We start from the raw sequence: 19,538 nt of genomic DNA, 5'->3' as shown, positions 1-19,538 counted from the left end.
ATCTTGTTTTCATTACCATCGGAGGCCACAAACCATAACTGAAAATAACACTGAATTAGTCGCCCAGGACTCGTTTATTAGAGGAACTGGAGGTGACAGATTAAAATGAGATCAGTTCTGCAGTGGTGGGAAACTTCTTCCATTCTGTGTCATAACAGCAGGTAAGCAGGGGCAGTCTGAAGGGAGTGATAGTGTGTTAGTGCCAACTGAGCCGACACAATAATTAATATTCTGTCACCGTGTGACAAACACAGCAGAGCCCCTCCAGCTTCAGGCTGTCACGGGAAGTATTTGTGAAAGAACTGCTCTATGTGCACCTTTGTGCAGTTCATGTACTCAGTCGCCTTCTTATTCTGCAGAAACCTACAAAAACTCCAAACGCAAGGAGCATACAGTGCATACAACTCCACAAGTGTGCACAAACAAAAAATGTGAAGAACTTGAGCCCATAATTGCTGACCTGATGAACACAGACATTGCACTTGTCACAGAAAACCATCTCGTTGCCGTCCTCTCCCTCCGGTGAGCGGCAGACGTCGCAGACCACGTCCTCATCGTACTCGATGCCCAGGCCTTCCTCTGTCTCGATGGCCTGCTGCATCTTCTCCTGGCACACACTCTCCAGCTCCACCAGAACGCACTCCATGGTGAGCTCATCGAGCTCCGGTAAGCCTGGCGGTGAGAAAACAAAGTAAAAAACAAAAAAGATTAGTTTGCATTTGTCGTACAGACGAAAACTGAACCAGACAGAAACTAATCATCCATCTCTTGTGAGGCAGGGAATTCTTGGTGAGTAGAGGATTATATTTTGTCTGGTGCTAAGTTGTTTTTTGTTTTACACATATTGTTTTCTTTGAAAGCTTGAAGACTCAAGCACGGCCTCTGGGAGAATGGATGAGTATTTAAGAAAATACTAAGCCTGTACAAAACAATTAAAGCTAAGAGTAGAGTTCCAAGGTCAACACTCACTGGTTTCTTTGAGTTCCTTTTATCGACAAGGATAACAGAAACGAGAAGCTGCTCATATGAAGTTCAAAACAAGCAAGCCAATTCACAGATTTCAAGTTATTTTGGGCCTAAATGCTTTGCATAACACTAATTTGAAACACACACAGCCTTCATTTGCGTGTTTATCTCACAAGGTCACTTTCTGTTTCTTCAGGGCGGCTCAGGGCGAAGCGTGCTGAAAATTAGCCGAGAGAGTGTCAGCTGGAGTCGACTGCTAACCAGAGTAAGAAGAGAAATATCACATGTGCTCTGCAGGCCCATTAGCTACCAAAGCCAAAATTTGAAGAAAAGCAACCAAAAAATTAATTAAAAAGTGCCATTAAGCCTTTGTTGCCCTCAGCTTAGCTCACTGTGCCAAAATGTGTCGACATTAGCATCAGTATCCCTGCTCCATTTGCATCTCAAAGTAATGCCTTGCTCTAAGGCTGGTTAATTGTTGATGAAGACTGATCTAACTGGCAAACGCAAGCCTTCTTCCTCATGAAAAATAAAACGTTTAAGATACCAGGAAAGCAAACAGTCTGGTTTCCAGGATCGTGGCGAACAGATGCAGAATATTATTATCTCATTACCTGCGATAAGATTACAGTGATTATACAAAATGGGTAACAGGAAGGCATTAAATCTAGTGTGAAAATTTTTTTGGTTTTGTTTTTTTTTTTTCCCCTGAAATGCAAATGATTATTTCGATAACAGTTTAAAAACCGTACAAAAATATTCTAAACGACACACCAGTGTGAATGCTGGCCGTACATGATGTTCACACAGATTAAATCACAGACTGCACAATCTCTGGTCATCATTTTAAAGTTATGTGAAACCTTTGCAAACCTAAGATCCAGGGACCGGGATCGGCCCAACAGACACCCCAATGCGCCCCATTTGACATCTTTGGAAAATAGATGGGATGCATGAATTTTGGACTTTCAACAGTGTTAAATAAACTTCACAGTTAGTCCTCCACCACAGCCATTCAAATGAGAGCAGAGTAAAGTAATAGTTAAAAACATTAAATGAAAGAAAAGTTCCTATTTTTTCACTATTTGTTATAGAAATGTTTTTTATAATGTATCCACAGTAAAATACATAAATAAATGAATTCAAAAATTGGATTGGAAATAATGAAATACATCTCTGCAACTTTCCCCCTAATTTTACAGATTTATTTCTTTCCATTTAATGAGTTGTGCTGACTGATGTCTTTCAATAACTACAGCAGAATTTCTCTACCACCTTTTTCTTAAATATTGAGATTCTCACTTAAGATCAAAGTGGGTTGTGTGTGGCCCACAATGTAAAATGAGTCTGGCATCGCTGCTTTAGAGTAAAGACTGATACGCACGGAGAGAGTTGTGAAAAAACGAGAGAAACTTTTGAGTTGTTCAGATGCAAACTTGTCGTGGAAATCAACATCGAGCGATGATGATCTGATGCTCATGTTTCTAAGCAAGAAAAGGAAGAATCGGGGATTCTGGTTTCATCCAATTCTAACGAGAAAGCTGTAGCAGCGAGAATTTCATGGTTTGAGCCTTAGGTTGAAGCTGTATCACGACAGCTTTCGTACGTATTTCAGGATGTCAGTGGGGCAGTTTGAACTCCTGTAGGAGAGATGTAAAATTCGAGCTTGTTCCAAAAAAACAAATGCCACAAATTTGTCCATCTAAAGTACGCGGTACGCCCTTCAGATGATTCCTGATTAATACAGCTAATCAGAGGCCAGTGTCATTAGAGTCCTGCATGCAGCAATCAAAATAAAACTTTATCAAGTCTGTAGCTCTGCATTATTTTTTGACTCATTTGTAGGATTTTGCACTCAGTTGGGAGGTTTTTATAACTGGAGTGGGTCAATTTGTGGATCTTATTTATGTCATTCATTCTCTTCCAATCAAATAATAATATTAACTAAGCAGCAGCATGATTTACTGCTCAGGTTCTTTTTGCCAACAGGGTGAGCTGCTGTTTAACCTACCGTACCCCTGCAATGTACTGAAAATAACATCGACTTTATTATGATAGCCAACATCTGCTGCTGAGGCAGAAAACACGTGAATTGGGCCTCGAGCTGGAACGTCGACATGAACAAAGAAAGAACAAGAAGAAGAACACACGTGATCGTTGTCGTGGATTCAGAAGCTGCTTCTAAAGCCGCTGAAAAGGGGAAGCGGAGTTAGATATTAACCTGCCGTGACATTTACATCATGAACTAAGCACACATACCTAAGACCGCATTATCTGTTGTCTCCGTGTTTGCATGTGGCAGCTGTGAGCACATGCAGGGATTCTTTCATTTTTGTGTATGTGCAGTATTTGTGTGTGTGCTTAAAAGTAAAACGGAAATTAACACAAACACACACAAAAAAAACAACTTCCTTTTCTTCATGCTTTGATTCTTCTAGTCTGCCTGACTGCTTTGGCTTTCAAACTTTCATGTACACTGTGCCTTAATGCACTTCTCTAATTGTATTTCTATTAATCTACTCAATGCAGCATAATGCTAAACACTCTGATCTTACAGTAACCCAGAGTTACTCATCCTTATAATCAGAATTCATGTGTATTTAGCTGCTGTATTGACCCAGTTTTCTCCAAGAAGACACATTTTCCTACAGCAAAACACAGCTGCCAACAAATATTGTAAACACGTATGATATCATTGAATGTTAAAAAAAAATTATATTTGATTTTGTGGGGGGAAAAAACAAAAAGCACAAGCCACAAGCTGGCTGTGTCCCAGCGGCACAAAGCTGGATTTTCACAAGAAAAGTTGTTAGGCTCCAAGTTATCCGCTTGTAATACCACATGTACTGTGTGGCAAAGTCACCACAGGCTGGTGCATCTCGTGCAGCTTCATACTTAAGGTACGCTGCTGTTTGTGCAAACCGAGCAAAGGATAGGGAACAAGAGACAGAGAAGGAGAACAAAATGAACGATTTAGCCTAGTGTGATTAGGAAACATAACTGAAAACTATCAATTCAATTCAATTTTATTTATATGGTGCCAATTCACAGTTGCTTCAAGGATCGTTAGATTGTAAGGTAACGACCATACAAGAAAGAAAACCCCACCCATCAGATAAGCCCCTATGAGCAAGCACTTGGCAACAGTGGGGAAGAAGAACTCCCTTTTAACATGAAGAACCTTTCGGCAGAACCGAGCCCAGGGAGGGGCGGGGCCACATTCCATGACAGGTTGGTGCATCTGATTAATCGCATTGCTGTGATGCCATATTTTTTACGATGTGGTTAAAACCCACCCTTGTTTATTCTGGAAATAATAATTAAAAAGTGTCCGGGGTTAAGGAGTAATTGTGTTTCCAGGTAGCAAAACTGTGGCATCACAACAATGTGACTGGTCACTTGGACTGTTGATCCTGGATTTACATCAAGGGGCAATCGTCGCTCAAGAGTTGGGAGTTCGCCTTGTAATCGGAAGGTTTCCGGTTCGAGCTCCGGCTTGGACAGTCTCGGTCGTTGTGTCCTTGGGCAAGACACTTCACCTACCGCCTACTGGTGTTGGCCAGAAGGGCCGATGGCGCAATATGATGCGCCTGATTCAGGGTCACCTCATCCAGCAGTGATTATAAGTTTAAGAAAAAAAGTAAAGTTTTAAGCCTAATTTGAAATTAGAGATCGTGTTTGTGTTCTGAACCCAAACTGGTGCTGGAAACTGAAGGGTGTGCTACATGAAGCACTTTGAATCACCTTGTTGTTGAATTGTGCTATACAAATAAACTTGCCTTGCCTTGCCATGAATGATTGAATGATTAAGAAAGTGCTCTACTGGTATAATCTGGTACCAAGAGGTACCATGTGACAGAGTCTGATTATACAAGTCTTTGTATGTAGAGGGAAGGATTTTATATTCAATTCTTGATTTAACATGGAGCCAAAGAAGAGAAGCTAATATTGTAGAATCAGCTACCAGCTGAAAGCAAACAGTGTTAGGGCTTAACATTTACCAAGTTTCTTTGCTTTGTTACTCTTCTTTAGTAGTTTTTAGTAGTTTGTGTGCTTAGTGGGAAGTTATGCAGTGGTACATTGTGCAACCTGAGCCTGCAGGAGTTCAATTTGGGCCTTGAATAATTCAGTAACAGTGTGCGGTGTCTGAATTGGCCGTACCCGTCCAGGTCTTTAAATGTATATTTGAGACTTTTTGCCAATTTTGACAACCCTAAAGCTGAATAATGCAACACCATCGAACAAAAGTCCTGAAATAATCAGCGATTGCAGCATGTCCAGGATCAACATTTGGTCTCCAAGAGCATATTGTGAACACAAACAAAAATACACAGATAAATCTAAATAGGATGTGCAGCACTGAGACAGAAAACGCTGAATAATCCCATCATGATTCGGCAGCCTCACCCAGCAGAACCAATCAGCTGTCTGTTTGTTTTGTTTAGCGTTGAAGGTTATGAGAAGCTTCTGCCAGTACGCGTGTGTATGCGCATGCACGTCCGAGTTTGATTTAAAGTGAATGTGCAGCAGAAATAAAGCCTGAAACCCCAGCGGGGATTTATAGACACAATTACTATGCTTTATCTGAAAAGAGCCAATCAGATATTGAGTAAAGTGGCGGAGATGAGAGAGATGCTCGGGGTCAGCAGTTGTCACCATGGCAAAATGGGGGATGTAGAAAAGCAGAGAGGAGAGTGTCAGGAAAAAAGGAAGCGAAAGGAAAGGAATAATGAGAATGGAGAAAAAAGAAAGAAAAGAGGCCACACAGCAACACTACAACATATTCACAGCATCTGCAAGTTTCAGAAAACCTCATTTTAAGGCTTTTTCTGTATTTTTTTTTAATAGAGTGATTTTTCAATTTAAAAAAGAAATGAAAGGAAAGGCTGGTGTTTGCTGGAACCTATAAGATAAAGGTTCTGAGACTATAAATGGGTGGTAATGGAAAAGAAAAAACACAGACCTACCTGTGAAATGAAAAGAAAATGCTAAGGCACCTCTTTAGCTGATTAATTCTTTACTTAAAAACACCAGCTGCCAGTCTCATTCCTCAGGAGAGCTTTCCAAATGAACTGAATGTAGTAATAAATCAACAAAAATAATTAAGTATTATTACTTAATTATTTTTGTTGATTTTTGTTTATTTTTTGTTGATATTATTATCTCTTTAAAACAAACTAAAGAGTCGCTCCCATGCTTTCCTGTCAAGCTTATAAAACCCTGGGCAGAATCTCTGATATTTAGCTTCAGCCCTACAGGGGGAATGAAATTCACACACTACCCAGCTAACAACTCCCATGAAGTGAAAACACATCATTTATGACACATCGGGGTGAGTCACTTCATAGAGGTCAACACTCAGACGAAAAACAAGTCAAAACACATCATTTCCAGCGCTTCATCCTTTACAACCGTGTTTACAGCCTTTGGAAAGTCTTCTGACGCTACGCAAGCGGAGTGGAACGGCCCTACATTTACACAGGTTAAGTGAGATTTTCCTCAGTGTTTTCAGGCTATTATTATCAATAATGCAGTGCTTACCCATCTGTCTGAACTCTTGGTTGACTATCTGTAGCCAGGCAACATCCAGGTCATCCAGGTCATAGCAGCTGTAGAGCTGGGTGGGAGGAGGCCGAGTATCACCTTCCCTCTCCTGCCCGTTGTTGGACAGACCACCTGTCGACTCCGGCAGCGACCTGCAACCAAAACGAAGATGCATGCAGAGAGTTTTATTTGTGCGGCCTGGAAGCAACAATAACTCTAGTATCCAAGAATATCCTCTGAAGCAAATGTCACATGTTGTGTCGATGTCACTGGTTGTCACACAGAATCGGATAACTGCCAAAATTCAAGTTTGGTTTGTTATCCATGCGCTATCCTCTACTCTCTTTTAGTGTTACACTGTATTCGGTGACTTTGAAGTCCTTGTGAAATTCACAGATCTGTGAATTTTTTTTAAAACTCCATGTGCTCTGTGAGGAAAGTGGCTCATTATACCAACATGAATTACGAGGAAGTCCTTACAGACAGGTCCTGACCTCATTGTCCACAAGTACTGAATCACAGTATGACGGATTAAAAAAAAACAAAGACCCAAAAGACCCAATGACAAATCAAGCAGTTGTGGCCAGCAGTGACACAACGCTCCTCCAGGCACTGTCTAGTCTCTGGAGCCTGGGGACCAAATGTCTGTCTGTCAACAACAGCAGGAAATGGGGTCAGGAACTCTGCTCAACCCACTGGGAACCAATAAAGACTAATAAACACACGCAGGCCCACATAAAGCATTGGGACGCTGCAAGAACTAACAAACACGTGAAAAGACACAAAAAAATCGCATACCCGCCATCACGAAGGCAGTGACCACACCCGAATAATAGGCGAAAAAAAAACAAGACAGCATTTACAGTAGATCACACACACGCACACCACGATTTCTCCAAAACATCTGTGTTTAGCATAGTAACAAACACACACCCTTTTATTCACTCGCTTGCCACTGAAGTCGAGACCTTTGCGTGAAAAGGTGAAGTGCGTCACGATCACAGCAACAAACAACAAACAACCTTTAGCTCTCGGTGTTGCTCCCGGCCTTCAACGGCTCATTATCGCACCGCTTACTTATTACCAGCCTCCTCCATTACTACTGTCACATCAAACAGCGCTGAGATCATCTTCCTCATCTTCGTCATCATCATTATCCTCCTCATTATCACCGCCACCACTGGTGCCGTCGTGATCACAAAACAGCTGCCACAATTTAAATCCGCTGTCTTCACCAGAATCACGTTTCACGGGAGTTGCCAGCTCAGTTAAACGTGAAAATAACACAAACCGACGATGTAAAAGCAAAAAAGCTTTTAAGATAAATGTTATGAACAGACCAGAATAAGTTTTTAATCTGGTGTATACAGTCATCTCATCCAATGAGCTTTCTGCAATAAAAGGCTCGACTCAACTGGTTGCTTTCTGGTTGTATTATTATACAGAAGCAAGGTTGCTGAGCAACTATGTCATTTTCCAGTTAAGTCGGCATCCTGCAGCAACTATGTCACTATTTGTGGAGGAATTTCTGGATTAGTGTTCAAAACTGTGATGTTCTGACTCTGAACATAAGCAGTTTATGTGCGTTTCTGTTACATTTCTATAGCTGTGTATGTAGAAAGTAACAGATTAGCAATTTCTGACACTTAATCTGAGTTATCACTGTCTTATTGCCGTTTTATCACAGTCTTGATCATCTTTTATCACCAAAGCTCCTTAGAAGACTCCAACTGACTGCAGGATGGGGAGCGCTGTCCTGGTCCCCATCTTCAAGGCAACTATTTCAAAAGCAACAAGACTGCAATAATTTTGTTTTCCCTAGTCTCAATATATACTGTCTACACAACATTTACCCCAACTTTCTTGTAACACAGGTCTAATCTGTTTTTGAGTCATCCAAGTCAAAGTAGCCCAGAACACAGCAGTCATTGTTAACTTGTGTGTAGGGATGGGTACCGGTGTCCGGTGGACATAAACGGTAGTAACCAGACCGAAAAGCAGCGCACATTTCGGTGCTTTATTTCGGTGCTTTTTTTTCCTGAGCTGTGATACACTTCTAGCCAATCATTTTACGTTTCCGAGGATAGTAGGCGGGGCCAGGTACGTACGTTCAGTTAGAGCAGAGCTACAGATTAAAAATGTCCAAGGCGAAGCGGTCAAAAGTCTGGCTGTACTTCACAGCAAAATATGCAAACTCAGCAGCCTGCAACAAGTGCTTTAAGCTGATACTGTGATACTGTCAAAGGAGGTAACACCAAGAATCCGATTAAACAGCTGGCGACGCATAGCGGTTTTTTTAAAAGCCGAGAAATGCGCCGTATTTGATAGCTTGCTGCGAGACCTCACACCGTGCACGTCGGGTGGGTTGCCAGTTATCGGACCCGGAGCAACATCCCCCAAAAACCCGAAGAATAGAGTCCTGGCCCCTAGCCCTGCCAGTGTAGCAGAAATGATGACGGATGATGGTGGCAGCAGCAGCCGTTCTTCTCTGCGTGAGTAGCTTCATGTTGTTCGTGTGTAATTTACGTTGAGTAGGCTAACCACGTTATTACATTAATGCATGTAAGGTGAACTAGCAAACATCATCATAGCTACATGCAGCTGTCTTCTTGTTTGATGGCAGATACTCCCTTCACCCTGGCCAAAAAGGCTAAAATGACCAAAGAAAAAGTGGGAAACAGTTAAACATGAGAGGTTTTTGGACAAAGTTTGTGTTTTTTCCATTGTTTAAGCACTGCTTCCAGCCAAGAGTGATACCATATATGCCACATAGCTGCAGAAAAGGCACACATTGTTATCTTTTTACAAAAAAAAAACAGCTGAACATGAGAGGTTTTTGGACAAAGTTTGTGTTCTCCATTCTTTAAGCACCGGTTCGAGCACCGGTTCGAGCACCGTTTAAGCACCGGCACCGTTTCAAAAGTACCGATTTGGCACCGGTATCAGATAAAACCTAAACGATACCCATCCCTACTTGTGTGTACTCTGATTATTATTATTAGTATTTCAAAACCAGAATTTTAGCAGTACAGAGAAGCAGCATTGAAACAGCTGCTGGTTAACATGTTGTCTTTAATTTCTGTTTGGCATGTTTAGATCAGAACAGCAGAACGAGATCCATCGTTATTTGGAATTTGACTTTATTAAAAAAGTCATTCTTTACTTTATTTATTATCTTTTCAGACCAGTTCTACTTTTTCTGCATAATCCATCATATAAAATTTAATCAAATAAAAAAGTCTCATTTTGAAACTTGTTTTATTAGTTTTAATCTTTTAACTTTATGCGTGTTGCTTCCCACGCAGAGTGAACAGCAGACACTAATGGTTTTGTCACTTTTTACAGAATCAAACTCAAAGTGATGTCAGTAATTACAAGCTTTAAATGCTACATGGTTGCACGCTGTCCCACACTCCATATTATCCATTGTTGATCTACACGGACGCCACACGCTCGTACGTCATTGTCGTCATTGTCATGAGACACTCTCACAAACAAAATCACGGTTTAGTAACGCAGTACCGCTGCATGCTTAGTGGAAAGTGACGGTAATCTAATTAATCCCCTTGCTTTACTCGTTACTTGAAAAAAGTAATGGAATTACATTCAGTGGAAAGGAGTTATATACTTTCCACTGAAAGTCAGTAACATTCTTGCAGCTGTGGTTCACTGATCTTCCTCCATCATCCAAGTATCAGGTAGAAAGCAAAGCTGAATTCGAATATATTTATATACGAAGACAAAACAGCAGGAAATCAGACCCTGTTTTGGCCTGCTTTCAGGCTGATATCTGACACTGGACAAACAGGCCTGGCCAGTTAAGTGGCAAAGGGGAGAAAAGAGATGCACAAACACACACAGAGGGAGAATAGGTTCCATAATGGGGACTCTGGGCTGGCTGTTTCCGTTATGTAACTTTAAAAGCAACAAGTGTCTTATTACAATGGAGGCTGGTGTTGTTTCATTATTAAAGGATAAGGCTGGTGTCATTCTATAGACACTTGGCTTTAACAGCAAATGCTGTAAGAAAAGGCCCAGAACCAAAATTGTGTTAGTTCACTACTCCTTACTCCTCCCCGTATCCCACTGGATCTTACTGAAAACATAAATCCTTTAAAATGATTCCTACATATAGCACATGGGTAATTTTTATTTTAAGCAGGAGAAAATCCTTCCTTTGATGGGAAGTATTTCTCTGCAGATAGCACAGGTGATTCTGGTTAATAGGATGAACAGTACTAAGAAAAATTTTTCAGTATAATCCAGCAAAAACTGAATACCCAGTCCATAATGTAATAACCCATCAGCGGTGTAATATGCTGGGATGTTATCAGCCCAGTGCTATTGGATTTTATGATACTCTTCATGTTGTTTATTTTAATATGGACTTTATTACATTTTGTTTTATGACTGGAATGGTGTTTGTTTGGCTTCTAGTGAAACATGAAAATGATAAAAGAACAAAAACAGAGATGAAAATTCAAAATTTTCACACCAGTTATATCCGTAAAATAGCTGAAAAGTTAGATGTCAATCGCCCGGCCGGTACCAACATCAATCTGTGAAAATAGATTGAGTTTTTCGCATTAATCAGTCCAGAAAGAGCTAGAACAAACATACAAGAGACATACTGATTCATCTTGTAAAGTAGTTAGGAACCATTTCCCAATTCATTTTACTCTCTTAGCGATATACTCTGGCTTAGATGTAAGTTAAATGAGATGGAAAGAAACAACACGAAGGGAAAAGATTACCTCACAATAACATCCAGTCATACCACGTGATGCTTATCAGGAGTAAATGTGTTCCTCCTTTGATAAGTATCGTGTATCCTACAATCACATGGACATCATTCATGCACACTCACTCAGTTACACAACGTAGGTAAACAAAAGTAGGTGCACAACTTCTCCCTTTGTCCAGGTTTTATCAAATCAGAGGAGGTGGAGATAAAATGCACAGTCATCCGTCAATACTGAAGACAATTATAGTTTCCAGGAAAGCTGTAAATAGATTTTCTGCCCTTTTATGGTTAAGTGCAAACTGGAGAAATTATTTTTTTAAATATTAGATTTATTTCAAAGTCACAAAGGCTGGCTCATCAAATTTCAACAACGGTACTACCTTTTTATAGCTTTGTTAACATGAAGTGAGGCGAGCATTTCTCATGTGTAAAAAGTGTGTCGCTATTCAGGTTGATTTCTGCACTAAAATACACCCACCATCCCCGTTTGCCTTAACAGCATAGATTCAACAAGGCTTTGGAGATTTTGGTCCGTGTTGACATGACAGCATCACAGTCTCTGCAGATTTTTGAGCTGCGCGTCCATGAGGTGAATCTCCCATTCCACCACATTCAAAGGTGGATGATCTGATTTCCTCGTGTTGGTGTTGTTCCCTCGTCATCATAAATAATGTTGTTCCAGGTTCAACATTGCAAGTGACCAATCACCTTCTCCTGATGTCATCCGCGACCTCGAAAAAAACAAACGCCTTCAAAAAATCTACTTCACTTGCGAGAAGAGAAACCGCCTCTGTAAGGACAATATGTATAATGCTTACCGTTTATTAAAGAAAAGTATCCTGAAATTCAAAGACTTCAAGTTCCTGGATCGGCGGACAGAAGCGGTTTCTCTTCTCGCAAGTGAAGTAGATTATTTTAAGGCGGTATTTTCAAAGGCACAAAAGGGGGACGTCACAACAATGTGATTGGTCACTTGCAATGTTGAACCTGGAACAACATTTATTATGATGATGTGGGAACAACACCAACACGAGGATATCAGATCGTCCTCCAAAGGTACTCAACTGTATTGGGATCTGATGACTGTGCAGATCATTTGACTACAGCGAAGTCAATGTCATGGTTCAAGAAACCAGAATGCTTGAGACTACCTGAGCTTTGCGACATATCCTGTTGAAATCAGCCATAGTATCATAACGGGATGCTCAATACCAGGCTGTTGTGTCCTCAACCACTGATAAAAGGCAGGATGGAGCCATGCTTTTTCTACTGTTCAGATTTTGGTGAGCCCTGGGTGAATTGGAGCCTGAGTTTACTGTGTGGTCTCCTGCTGCTATAGTCTATCTCCTTCAAGGTTCATTGTGCTGTTCTTTATACAGCAGAGATGCTCTCCTTCATACCGTCATTGTAGTGAGTGGTTATTTGAGTTACTGTTGCTGTCCTATCACCTCTGCCCTTAACAGGACATTTTCACAGAGAAAACCGCTGCTCACTTGACATTTTCTCTTTTAATGACCATTCTCTGTAAACCCAAGAGATGGTTGTGTGGGAGAATCCCAGTAGATCAGCAATTTCTGAAATACTGAAACCAGACAATTTGGCACCAAACACCATGCAAGTCAGTTAAATCGCCCTTCTTCCTTATTCTTATGTTCGGATCGAACTTCAGCAGGTCACCTTGCCCACGTCTACATGCCTGAATGCATTGAGTTGCTGTCGTGTGACTGAATGATTTAATATTTGTGCTTAAAATCAGCTGCAGGTGCATCTAAAGTGATCGGAGAGTCTATTTTCCACTTTTGACGCTGTTTTTCTTTGGATGTATATTTTTGTGACAATATTGAGATCATGACAAAGTACTTTACATATTTATTTTCTTCCCCATTAGAAGGAATTAAAGAAGCATACACATCTGACCTGAGAACTATTAGGAAAATTTTAGAAAGATAAAAGAAGACAATCAGTAAATACATTTTAAGCCAAAGCCAATAAAATATTTATTCTATAAGATGCAGTTGTTTTAATTTCTTAACCCTTTTTCTTCTGTTTTCTTTGGAAACACTTCTGTTTGCGTTTGAGAAGCTCTACTGAGAAAAGCAACGGAGGGAGAGAATTTAAACCTTTCCTCCTCGGAGTCATAACAACACAACACATGACTTGGCTTTGATCTTAATCGTGTGTGCAATGAAATATTCAGAAGGAACTCCACGCGTTGGGGGCTCTGAATCCTAAAACAATGCAAATCAAACACCCTCCACCTCCCCTTAAATCCCTCTCTTCAGCTTGAAGCCCCTGAGCGGGACTGCTGTTCCTCTGCTACACGGGATGTGCCTCTGGGGACCCGAGGAGTGGGAACTGTAAAAGTATATTTTGCGGCGTAACACCGCTGAATAGGATGTTATGCGAGCTTGGACAGCGAGGACGGGAGTTTTACATGATTGGTTGTGCAAAAGTGAAAAGAAAAAGTGAACTGGGTCAAATTACTGATGCGAACGATTCTTACGCTTTTGCCTCAGTGAAATATACCAAGATTTTGGCAGCCTTACTGGAAAAAATCATGTTATGTCTATGCTAGATCTCATTTCACTTTCTCATGCTAAATGTTTGGCAGGTCACTTGAATTGTGTCTAAAGGGAGAATAATGCGTCTTCCTGGTGGCCTTTTGATCTTTATCATACACATAGAAATAGCAGGAAGCTTAGGGGAATCCTCTTGTACCAAAGCCAGTATTTTATATTAAAAGCTTACCTGTAAAGAAAGGTGTTCCTAATCAGTAAGCGAGTGAAACTGTCATGCAACAGGTGCAGAAAGAGCTGTACAGTTTCACTGATACACTGGGTTGTAAAAAGTCAGCCGAGCCTTCTTCTATCTCCCAACTCCCATGTTTCTCACCGCTGTGTAAATCTCACTTTCCTCCTTTACACGAAATGCCAATAATAATCTCTTCTCAAGGAGGGATGAAGTGGATGGTGTTTACAGAAAATATTTCCAGTGTGAGTAAAGTGACAGTGGCTGGGCTTAATTCTCTGTCTGACTCTCTGCCCCACACAGGACATGTCTAGTTTAAACAGACCTCAACTCCTGATAGATCACTCAGGAAGAGCAGGAAGCCATTCTAAATGAGGATGGAAACATAGAAGACTAAACAGGGAAAAAGGGAAGGGGGGAGGGCATGGATCCGTATGCTAAAAATGAGCTGAAAGAAAGAAAGAAAGAAAGAAAGAAAGAAAGAAAGAAAGAAAGAAAGAAAGAAAGAAAGAAAGAAAGAAAGTCTGCTGTTATATAATAAGATTTAACTAAGCTTCGCCTTAACGTTCTCCATCTGCCACTTTAGTTTTACACCACACTACCTGTCAGAGAGAAATTCATGTATTTTAGCAAACTCTGAAAAGAAAATTCTGCTAATTAGCTCCAGATGATTAAATTTGCCAGCGACACCTGTCACTTCTGCTGGCAGGAGTGACCAAAACCTTCACCTCTTCAAAACAAGACACCCTGCTTAAAAATGAGAGCCATAATTAAAATTCCAGCCCTCATGGGTGCATTTTTTGCGACGAGAAGGAATTCAACGCTATTTGACACTATTTATGCTTACTGAGCTTCAAGGAAAATGAGCTCTGGCACTAAATCATACTGCAGAAAAACAATTAACTACACTGATGGCAAAATGAAATGGGTCCTAATCTGTGATGTGTCAGCAAGTCGATAAATCAAAGCCTATGCTGGCTTTGCAGGAACTTATTGGAACTTCGTGGGATCGTTTGAGGGCCAGGTAATTTGCAGAGAGTGAAATGATGGAGGCAAACAGTCACGAAATGGAAGGTGTGAGAGAAAATGGACATTCAACAGGCTGATTGTTATTAACTAGACATGTTTTACTATTTTCATCCCATGGAGTCAAACACTGATGTTGAAGAGACATCTTTATTTAGGAGGCACTGGTTTGGGAGCTGTGTATTTTGAACTGGTTTCACTGCTTTTTCACTTTTGCTTTAAACTTGCTGGTTAGGTTTAGGCACTCAAAATACTTGCTTATATAGGAAAAGACTGTGTGTGTTTTTTAAAAAAAAAAAAACATAACACCCTATACAATAACAATGCATCTTTAAAAAAAAAAGATGTTTACAGATAAACCAATAAGTTTCAAATCCATTCATCAAACCTTAGCAACCGAGTGAGACCTTCTAGACTGAGAGTTTTAGAAACGAAAGCCACACTCTGTTATTGTCGGAACAATTCATTAATCAACTTTGAGAGTGGGGGGCATGAAAAGAAAAGAGAGTGACAATATTATATTAATCAATACTCAAGAAAGTGATCAGGGCAGGGTAAAAGCATAATGGTGCTAATCAGGAGTGGCAAGAAAAAAGGGGAGAAATGTTCACTATAGCTGGAAAAAGAGGCAGTAATAAAATACAGGTCAAAGCAAAGGAAAATGAGAAGGAATCGACTGAGTTCAGTTCACTTAAAGTCAAGACTTAAAGTTCTAGTTTGAATGTGTTACATGAATGTTAGCATGTTACATGAAAGTATATCACAGCAGAGAATATCCAGACAGTATAGATACAGTATCGCATCACAGACGACGACGTTTTAAAGTTTGGGAACAAAAAATAAAAATCCCCAAACACCTGCAGCCATTCTGTATATGTACAAAAACTTGATAAGGGTCTGAATACAAGATTAAACCACTTATCCAGACATAGCATTCTTGTCAGATGCAAACAATCACTTCCCAGTGTGTACACACTGGGTCTGTGTGCGTTTGAAATAATCTCTCATTCTTGAAATACCTCACTGTCACAGTACGGCTGAGAAAACTGGCTATTCCCTTTTCTTCCCTGTAATCCCTCTCTTTCTTCCCTTATTTTCACACCAGACTCTGTGTGGCTGTGAGAGAGAGAGAGAGAGAGAGAGAGAGGGAGAGAGAGACAGAGTGGAAGAGAAACAGAGAGAGATGGTGTGTTGTGCCAACACCCCCTTGTCCTTGGCCAACCCCTACAAATCCCCAACTCTAAAATACAGTCTCATATCTGCATGCAAACTGGAGCAGGACAATCAGGTCAGCATCCAACTTCCACAGGGTTACCGACTCAGGGATCCAGGGGCAAACCCCATCATGTGGTGCTGGAGGATGCGTGTGTGTGCGTGCAAGAAAGGGTTAACTAAGCGACAAAAATGCCTGTGCATCTTTGCAAAGTTTTCAACAGCGCTGTTGCAATATTTATATCTGTGGTAGCGTCTGCAATAATCGACTTTCTGACCACTCGGGGGCAGCAGAAATAAGTGTCATGCAGTCCGTTAATACACAAACAGTGTCACACCGAGCAGTTGTCGTTTTAAAGCGTTTTAGATGCTAAATTGGCCAATATGTGCGCAATGTTTGATAACTTCCTTTATCTGAAAAAAGCAACCTTATGTAGTCGGAACAGCGACTTCGAAGCAGTGAGTAAGCCAAAATACTAATGTGAATACTACTAAGGACGGTAATTAGGTTTGATTATTTTAATAGTCATGAAGATATTTTAAAAAATATATATAAGCAAATATTTTTATGCAACTCAAATAGTTGCATAAAAATATTTAAGGAAGGTGGCATCATGCAAACTATTTGCAAGCGACCATTAAACAACAGCAGACAAAGAACACAACAATAACAATCAGGCATCAGACTGTACACAGTATAAAAGAAAGACGCAACTTACAGGTCTGAAAAGTCAAGTCAAGGTAAACCTGCACTGCTTTTAATGACCACCAGGGGTCATTACCCGTGGTTGTGAAAAGCCTTTATGTTCTACAGAAGTCTATGTTAAAATGATCGATGGTCTGACCTTTCTAAAGACTGTCCTGCTGAGTTTATTGTGTCAGTTAGGGCTCTGCGATATGACCAAAATCTCTTGTCCCCGATATAAGACAACGACAACGATATATATCACAAAAATGTTACATTTTCTGTAAATTCTGTGAATCTCTGGCGACTCGACTAGCGTGAAGTGTGTACCTAGAGTCGAGTGTTGAGTTGTGAGGTTTATTTTGTAGCACCTGACGGCTCTTTTTAGCTTCTCGTACGTAAACACTTTGCATACCATTTCACATGATTCGGTTTATTTTGAAAAATCTCAACAGGGTCTTCAGCTTTATTGTGAAAGGTTTATATGGAAAATAAACAAGCGGACGGCGGAGCCATGCGACAGTCGCTTGTGTAGTGCGGTTATATTAAATATAAGAGAAAGAGATAACTTTAAGAAATTCTACAGTGGCCAACAAAACGATGAAAAAATATTGCCGTAAACAGTTTATTTTGTAACACCATGAAACAAACCATAGCGTAAAATGAAACGATAGACGTTTTCATATCGTCATCCGATATATATCGTTACATCGAACAGCCCTGGTGTCAGTTACTCAATATGGGATTGTTGTTTAAACTGAGGTTTCTTCCTGTTAAAGGGGAGTTTTTCTTTCCCACTGTCGCCAGTGTTTGCTCAGGGGGGGTAATTTGATTGTTGGATTTCTCTCTGTATGCGTTACTGTAAGGTCTACCTTAAATAAATACCAATAAATAAATCAGTGATATAAGCACACACACCTTCCTGATTTCTGACAGTGTTGTTTTGGGAAAGTGAGTCATATTAAACAGAAAAACACACACAGAGTGATCCCATCTTTGTTATATTTATGTGAAATAAATAATGTAACCTCATCTCCCACACACACACACACACACACACACACACACACACACACACACACACACACACACACATACAAATATATATGTATATACACAGAAACTGTGATCCTTGGGAGCAGTGAGTCACCTTCATGTCATATTCATGTCAATGAAATCAATCATCGCCTCAAATACACAAACATCATTTGCACATTGACCTTTAAGAGATGACTCACTCCTGTGAGGGTTTCATAGCAATCAGCTAGTGTACCGCATACACATACACACACTCATTAAAACACAAGCACAAATCATGTAACGCGATCTTCACTCTTTTAAAAAATACCCTTATTTTAAGAGCCTGATTGTCTCAGTGCTCTTGCATAGGCTTCAAACGCCTTTCCTCTTTTAAACGCAGATGCTTCATAAAACTGTTATCAAATCACATCAGATGACCCCATTAAATGAAACATTAATCACCCCTGTGGTATATAAAAATCAAGTAGCAGCGAATCGCAGGAGAAGACAGAATAGGCCATAAATATTAATAGCCAAAATACATAAATGTACTGAAACCAACTTTTCTTCCCCCCAAAAAAAAGTTTACTTGAGGGATTAAAAGAGAGGAAAAACAGTATGAAGAACTATTCCAACTTTTTTCAATAGAAACACCAAGAAGATGATGTTACAGAGCTGCCCACACTGCGTGACTGACAGCTGATCTTTGAGAGGTGCAGTGTAGAAATGCCACCATAATGAGCGCTGAGCACCAAAGATGGAGAGAACATTTTTAAAAATGAGGAGACTGAAAATTACCATTTTAAGTAGGAGCTCATGAATGCAAAATGTGGCTTCATTATAGTCTCTTTTCACCCCTCTCTCTCTCTTTATGTCATAGCTACTCGCTCTCCACCTCCTACATGGTGTAATATATCTGTTTGTCACAACCAAAACATTATACCTGCTTTTAATGCAAAGTTTATCTGTTAGGGCTGCAAAAAATTACATATAAGACAGTATAAAAAAGAGATTCCTAGAATCAATGCGAGGAAGAGTTAATGTTTGGATCATACAGAAATAAGCCAATAAAATGTTTTCTAGGTAGGAAGCCATAAGTTATCTATATACTATTCAATATAAAGAACTCTGGATAAGCTAAAGGAAAGACATAAGAAGATCTAACTGATTAAGTTGTGAACAGCAACCATGATCATCATTGAGAGTACATCCACACAGGTGGGGTTTTTTAAAATGTATACCTCCATCTCGATTGACGTGAAAATGCCCAAAAAAATTAAGTGCTGCCAAGAGGATGACAAAGCAACAGGAGCTTGTTAACTCTAACCATTTAGAAGCGTTGGCCAATTAGAAGCCTACAAACACTAGGGCTTATAGGGTCGTTATAGCGAGGTGCCGTCACATTTTCGGCTCGACTTAGCTCACTTACAACCCCGGTCGAGTAGCTATTAAAAAAGTACCTGGTCCCAGGTACTAACACTTAATGGAAAATTCTAAAAACCAAGAAGAGAATGGAAAACAGACAAAAATGTGCATTACCCCAACTGGTTGCAAGCGATTGCTAGATGTTGCTGGCTGACGCTGGGTGGAATA

General features: G+C 40.2%; 1 protein-coding gene across 3 annotated transcripts in view; it reads right to left on the bottom strand.

Moving 5' to 3' along the window:
* Positions 1 to 19,538, bottom strand: part of jade2 (jade family PHD finger 2) — a 226,894-nt gene that overhangs the window by 97,472 nt on the left and 109,884 nt on the right. For all 3 annotated transcript variants that reach the window (XM_085421111.1, XM_085421112.1, XM_085421113.1), the window contains exons 5-6: positions 6,508 to 6,662; positions 461 to 672 (exon numbers count right to left, since the gene is read on the bottom strand). In XM_085421111.1, the coding sequence (XP_085277237.1) occupies positions 461 to 672; positions 6,508 to 6,662 (367 nt within the window). The remainder of the gene's footprint in view (positions 1 to 460; positions 673 to 6,507; positions 6,663 to 19,538) is intronic.

Source organism: Rhamphochromis longiceps, linkage group LG10 (genome assembly GCF_057381845.1).
Source record: "Rhamphochromis longiceps isolate RC_006_pf linkage group LG10, R_longiceps_female_GT1.1, whole genome shotgun sequence".
Classification (NCBI taxonomy): domain Eukaryota; kingdom Metazoa; phylum Chordata; class Actinopteri; order Cichliformes; family Cichlidae; genus Rhamphochromis; species Rhamphochromis longiceps.
The sequence above is the reverse complement of the archived record's forward strand: the minus strand, read 5'-3'. Positions and strand labels throughout refer to the sequence as shown.